Source organism: Anastrepha obliqua, chromosome 2 (assembly GCF_027943255.1).
Source record: "Anastrepha obliqua isolate idAnaObli1 chromosome 2, idAnaObli1_1.0, whole genome shotgun sequence".
Taxonomy (NCBI): Eukaryota; Metazoa; Arthropoda; class Insecta; order Diptera; family Tephritidae; genus Anastrepha; species Anastrepha obliqua.
In genome coordinates, this window is record NC_072893.1 from 28,452,466 (window position 1) to 28,459,749 (window position 7,284).

At 44.2% G+C, this 7,284-nt stretch overlaps 1 protein-coding gene across 1 annotated transcript; it reads left to right on the plus strand.

Moving 5' to 3' along the window:
- The first annotated feature begins 3,502 nt into the window (after positions 1 to 3,502).
- On the plus strand, positions 3,503 to 5,337 carry LOC129238748 (segmentation protein Runt). Its single transcript, XM_054873909.1, has 2 exons — positions 3,503 to 4,127; positions 4,418 to 5,337. Exons 1-2 carry the CDS (start codon positions 3,503 to 3,505, stop codon positions 5,335 to 5,337), a joined length of 1,545 nt encoding a protein of 514 aa, XP_054729884.1.
- The last annotated feature ends 1,947 nt before the right edge of the window (positions 5,338 to 7,284 follow it).

Genomic DNA, 7,284 nt, shown 5'->3' on the forward strand with positions numbered 1-7,284 from the left:
GTTTTTAATTTTTCGAACTCTTCAGCGACCGTCAAAGAGCTGATGGCTGGCGCAAACCCTAATTACCTAAGGGTAATTTTTGTTCTAAGCCAAGAAGCAGTTTTTTCAAGACTACTACTTTTTAAAATTAGTTCTATATAACAACAATCTGTGCTTCTTTAGCCACATTTTCGCTCCTTTTCATTGTTGCGTTTTCAAAGCTATCATTTAAACTTACCTTCCTGATTCAGCCTTCTTTTCAGCTGTTTGAATATACTTCCCTCCATAATGCAGGTGCCCTTGAGTAGTGCCTTTAGGGTTTCCTGAATATGAGTTGCCTTTTCAACACTTTGTGTGCCGCCATATAAAGGAATTTTGAATTTGAAGTACAGGAAAAGACAAAAATTTTAACAAAACTTAGGTTTTTCTTGGTGGCATTCACTTCTTTTTAGTATAGTAAAACAGAAAATAATCGTTTTTGAGTTCAGCTACAATGCAAAAACGATGCTCTAGTCAAAATGAAGTATACATAACCGGCGCTGCGCATGGTGCTCAACGGGTTAAAACTAAATTTTGGCATCATATCCATATTGTCGCTTTAAAAAACAAAAAACAAAAAAAACTTAAGTTAAGAATAAGAAAAGCCATTTTATGATCGGCGAGAGTGGCAGCCGTGTATGTTTTTGAATGACATAACGGCAGTTCGACCAGGAATCGATCCCTGTATAATTGCAGAAAACATCGTAAGGTTTTTCGTTAGCCTAGTCGTTCAACAGGCAACGGAGAACCGTCGAGGCGGCATTAAAACTGTGGCGTCATCCATTTGTGCGCCAACACAGATTGGAGCAGAAACTTGACCTGAACCTTTTCAAGTATATTTGCGCCTGTATATTCTTATTTTTTCTGCGGAAAGTACATTTTTTCCCCACTATGCATATTGCGGAAGTTGTAGAGCGGAGAAAGAGGAAGAAACAGTTGAGCACTGCCTTTGCAATTGTCCTGCCTTAGCAAAAATCAGAGCAGGTTTTTTTAGGTAAATATTTTTCCAATTCTCTTACGGAACTGTCTGGCGTGGGGATAGGACCAATCCTGCGCTTCATAAGAGCCACAAAATGATTTCACGCAGAAAGCTGAATGAGGTTCCCGTGTTGCACAGTGGTATCACAACGGACGCTAAGGTCGAAGTGAGTTGGTCGCACAGACCGTCCACCACTAAAACCTAACCTAATCTAAAGTACATTTCTATCAGATAGTCAAGCTGCCCTACGGGCCTTGGATGCATTCTGAATAACATTAAAGAATGTCTTACATTGTCGCCAATGTCTTAATGAGATGGCAAAACTATGTCGTATTAACTTATGCTGGGTTCCGGGCCACAGAGATATACCAGAGAACTGTAGGGCTGACCAACTTGCAAGAGAAGGTACCTGTATGCCAAACGTAAGCAATTTTTAGGGAGGTACCTCTCGCAACTTGTAAGCTTCTTATTATGGACGCACTAATCAACCCACGTCCCATTTCGTGGTCTAAGCGGCATTGCTGTATCTAACCTAACCTCATCTAAAGTTCTTTTTTCGCATTATTTTCAAATTGTATTGCAGATGGGACAGATTTTTCGCTTTAGAGTCGCTTAATCGCTTCTGAGAAACTTCCCTAAGCAGTTATTCCAAATGCAAAAACTCCCCAGCAGTGAACTGCAAATCATTACCGTGATCTAATTCATATCCTCAGATATAGACTTCGATATCTCAGAATAGATTTAGACCCCCACATACGTACATACATGCATACATACATACACTAATTATTTACATACGTGCAAATCAACCAGCCGAGACCTCCAACGCATCACTCTTTTCAACACAATTAAGACTTCAATTAGAAAATTCTCCACATCTTACATGGCTCATCATCAGAAGCTGCAAGTGACCTGCCCTCCACAGATCTTTGCCGTTCAACATTTATCGGTAGAATTCATAATTCATTGACTGACCAACGAGCGCAGGAGCGAATCGTTCCATGGTCATTCATGTTCGAGCGGCTATGTTGTTCTCAACATTACGGAGCCCACTCGCTTGGGTGCCACTGTGTTGAGTTTTCACATTTTTTCCGCAATTTTCCACATTTCCCCCCGCTGTGGAGCGCATTGGCTCTGCACACTTGCTGCGCTTACTCCTTCGCTCATGCGAATATTTTTTTATTTTATTACAATTTTTTCCTTTATTTTCAATTTGCCATCGTACGCAAATCCTTATGACCTGCTGCTTCTCCGCTCTGGCGTGCGATTTTCCAATGTGCGCCCCCAGTTCCAACCCCGTGATGGCGTGTGAGTGCGCTCTCATCGCTTATTACTACCAACTTTGCTACGCTCTCAGTTGATGATTTTATTTGTGTAATTTTTACATTTTTTTATTTATTCTGCCGTTTTTATTTTATTTTTTTAGTCGACTCAGAGGCGCGAGCATTGCGCTCAATTTTTATATTTTCCCCGCTTTGGTCGGCCTACAAAACTCTCTGCAACAGTGAGTGTGTATGTGTGTGCGTGCGCGTTAGTGTGCGCTGTGGTGAGGCGAGTGCACACCGCAATGGAAAAATGGGAAATTTTTCCTGTGGTTGTTGTTGCGGCAATGGTGGTTGCTGATACCTGCCATTCAGCAAGCCAGCTAGCCTTGGCTTTGTTGCCTTCTGTCTTTTTGCCTTCTCCTTCTCCGTCATTGCCGTCGACTTGCTGCCTGCGACGGCACCCTTAGCCGGCCGTGAATTTCGTGGTTGGACGGGGACGAACCAATGAATCGACCAACAAACACACCAACAAACCGACCACCGCTACATCAACAATACAAACGACAACAATAGCAATAACAACAAAGGCACTGGCAACAACTCAACCAAACGTTGTAAGTTTGTTGGGCGAGCACGTTGAGCGGCGGTGCGTATGTGTGTGTGCAGCGGACGGCACACATTTTCACTTCAAATACTGATGACGATCGGTACGGAGAGTCAGTTCACTCAGCGACTTAAGCGTGTTAGGAACGTTTTCCTCGGAGCAATTTTTGTGGATGATTTTCCTAAACGAAACGAAAAATTTAAGTTAGAACAAACTTGCATAAACAAAGGCGAAACGTGAATCGCGTCGAGCTGTCGAAATCGAAAACACATCAAATTGGAGTATTTCGGAACGATTTCAAAAATCAGCAATTACGTGAAGTGAAGTCGTGGCAAGAAATTAAAACACCAAAAAAAAAAAAAAACACGAATGTGGATTAAATAATTGAAGGTGCAAATCTATGAAAACAACAAATAATGCCTTAGCGCTAAAGTGTATATAAACAACAACAAGTGTTGGTATGCAAAACATGAAAATAATTTAGAAACAAAAACCAAACTTACAAAACCAAGTGCAACCCGAAAAAGAACCAAAAAAAACTATAATAAACTGGCACAACACTACGCTTGTGTACCCACGCAGCATCCCTTGCCCCTCGTCGTTACCAAAAGAAATCTCAAAATTCGTGCACCCACAATGCATTTACCAGCCGGCCCCACAATGGTCGCTGCGCCCGCGCAACTTGCCAATATCCCGGCAGCATCCGCCTCAGCAACAGCCCACCAACAACAGAGTGGCGGCACAACTGCACACGTGCCCAGCTCCGCCAGCTCGACTGGCTCCTCCACACCGGATAACAACAATTGCAACAGCAACAACAGTAGCTCATCTGCCAAATTGCCGCCCTCTATGACCGACATGTTCGCCAGTTTGCATGAGATGCTGCAGGAATATCACGGCGAGCTGGCGCAAACAGGCTCCCCATCGATCCTCTGCAGCGCGCTGCCCAATCATTGGCGTTCCAACAAATCGCTGCCGGGCGCTTTCAAAGTGATCGCATTGGACGATGTGCCCGACGGCACATTGGTGTCCATCAAGTGTGGCAACGATGAGAACTACTGCGGCGAGCTGCGTAACTGCACGGCCATCATGAAGAATCAAGTGGCGAAATTCAATGATCTGCGTTTTGTCGGACGTTCCGGGCGTGGCAAATCCTTTACGCTGACCATCACCATTGCCACTTATCCGGTGCAGATTGCGAGCTACACAAAGGCGATCAAAGTGACCGTAGATGGTCCACGGGAACCAAGAAGTAAGCAAAGTAAGTTTTTAGTTTGTTTGCGCTTTAGTTGGACTCTTTAGTTGCTTTGCTTGGGTTTTGTTTAGAACTACTACTACTACTACTACTAGAACTTGCACCAGCTTTCGGACTGCACGCGGTACTCATTTTATAAGAACTGCTTTAAATTAGAGGGCTTCACTTTATTTTAACTTTTTACTATTTAGTTTTTCAGTTTTTCACTTTAACATTTTTTCTTAACTGCTAAACACAAATCTTTTCGTGTTATTATTTCCATTACTTATTTCTGTTATTTTTCTTTGTTTTTGTAGGTTATGGCTACCCACATCCTGGCGCTTTCAATCCTTTCATGTTGAACCCCGCATGGCTCGACGCCGCCTACATGACATACGGCTATGCGGACTACTTCCGCCACCAGGCCGCACTGCATCATCCCGCTTTGGCCAAGAGTTCGCCAACGCTGCCGGTTAACGCCGGCGCTACCATTGTACCGCCACCCCCGCCACCAGCCGGCGGTGCGCCAACCTCCGCCGCAGACTTCCACTCCTCCCAGCTGACACCGCCGCCAGTTGGTGCGCCTGGTGCATTACCGCCCAATGCAGCTATCGGCATGATTCCCTCGCCACCTGGTTCCGCCTACGGCATAGGCATGCCACAGTTCCCATTCAATCCCGTCGCAGCCGCCGCTTTTCACCCGTACAACTTCGCAGCCGCCAGCTTGCGCGTGCCCAGCCACAATCTGCACAACAACTCGCTAAGCAGCTCACACGGCTCAACGGAACACATCAGCCCATCACGCATAAGTCCCGCCTCATCACGACCTTCGTCATCTTCACCACCCGCACACGCACACGTACACAATATAAGCAGCGGTGGCGTTGGTGAGGATTGCAACAACAAGACAAACGCCTCTCTGGAACAATCCTTGTCCGATGCCGATCCAGATGTCGAATCGGACGATGAACAAATCGATGTAGTGAAATCCGCTTTCGTGCCCATACTGCGTCCACCAATTGCGGCGCGCACAATAGCGCCCGCTGGCGAACAGTTAGAGAAACCAGTGCAACCGGCGCCGCCACCGCGTACGCGTTCCGATCTGAAGGCGCCCTCCATGATGAAGACGCAGTACCAGCATACCGCGCAAGCTCGTCAAATTTCGCCCGAAATTACCGCTGCAACCAAATTGAAGGCGGCGATGAATGCCACAAAGACCGTGTGGCGGCCCTACTGAAACACTACCCACTCCGCCGTCGGAGTTGTTCTACACTCAATATGGAAAGTAGCGCAAAGCAGCGGGAGTGTGAATTGAAAAGTGAACCCGTTCAACATTGGCGCGCTCACCGACCGAAAGCAGCAAAGTGAACTGTATAATGCGGCGGCCATCAGCTGTGGCGCGCATGAGAAAATGCCGACGGCAAATGCGACAGTAGCGCAAAACGAAAGGAATGATGCTTTTGAATAGCAGCAGAAGCGGCGGCTGTTTAGTGGGCAACTCATTTGGGATCTCTTAAGCTCCAGCGCTCCAGCACTCACCTCCTCCTATTCGCACATGTGATAAACGGTTTTGTTTTTTGTATTATTTGGAGCGGCGGAGTGTAGTTAAAATATTTTGTGATATAGTGTTAAGTTTAAAAAAAAACAATTAGTGTTTCAACGCCACGGATGAGAAAAGAAGCAGTAGCCGAAAGATGCAAAACTCCAAACGCCACTTAGGCCAGTAACTAGGACATCGGCGTTCTGATGTCTCTGCAGTTGCTCCAAATTGCTGATGGCGTTCAAATTAGAACGTCAGCGCCCCATTTTACTCAAATGTACCTACTTCCAACATGCACACGCACACACACATTTATATGTATTTGCACCATTGTACATGCATCAGGACACTTGGCCTGTCTCTCTCATGCACACACACACAAACACACATTGAATTTAAAACAAAAATTTTTTGTAAATTTGGTAGAAAAAGGAAGATCCGTCGGATTTGGTGGTTGCCGCAATGCAACAAGCACTTGCTCAGTCACACACACACGCACACACGCTCACACCATCTCACAGTCTTCATTTGTACGCAATAAATTTGTTGAATTCATGCAAATACTCGATTTAGTTTGGTCTTGCAAACGTAAATTTGTCAGTGTTGTTTGGCGCAGCATTTTTAATTTTTTCCCCCGGATCGCAACCAAATCGATGTCTGTAAATATCAAATTGTACCTATGTAAATGAAGATTATGAAAATGAAGATTATTGTATTATTTGTATGTATGTATGTAATTATGTTTTCTGATTCTTGTATTATTTATTAGTTTTATTAGAAATGTTTATTGTAAGTTGTTGGCAAACGAAAATAAGAAAAAATTGCAAGCATACAAAATTAACTAACGAATTTGATGCAAATAGTAAAAGAAACAAAAACAAAAAAAAAACTCAAAATATATTTTTCCAAAATCATAAAAACAAATTACAAAAGTGGTTTCAATTCAATTGGATTTGTAAGCAAGAAGTGGAAGAGAATTAATTTGTGCTTGAAAGTGTTGATTTTTTTCTCTACTGGCGCAGTAACCGCCTACGCGATTTTAGTTTCTTCGTTGCGGTAAATCGACTCCAACTATATACAAGGTGGCGCAAAATTAATCACCCTCTCGGATGCCCGACTAGAATTACAGTGAGGCATGCCGAAAAATCAGTTAGGGCCGAATTAGGCAGGCCTTACTGAGGCACGCCTCACTATTACCTTACCAGGCCCACGTTAGGCAAGGCAAAGATTGGCAGGCCAGAACAATACCAAATTTGGTTGTGGTCACGAAAATCTGTGGCAGTGTCTCACTTAGCTCACGGAGCATTACCGAAGTTCGGTTTTTCGAACCTGCGCCTAATGAGGCAGATGAGTGGCGATACGTTTCGGGATTTGGGCCTTGTTTGGCTGCCTTATGAGGCGCGAATTTGTAATGCGGTGTGCCTTATTTGCGCGTAATCACCGCCTTACCAAAATTTCTATTCGGGTGGTGTTATACTTTTTGGAACTGGCGTCGTACGCCAATCATGTTTGGCACTTGTAAAGTGGGTAGCCGCCATATACAAACTGACAAGCATTGGAATGCGTAAATGAAGATAAGAAAGATGTCCATCACTCAAAATCATTTCTTTAATCTTTTTTTTTTGTTTGAATACATTTTTTTAT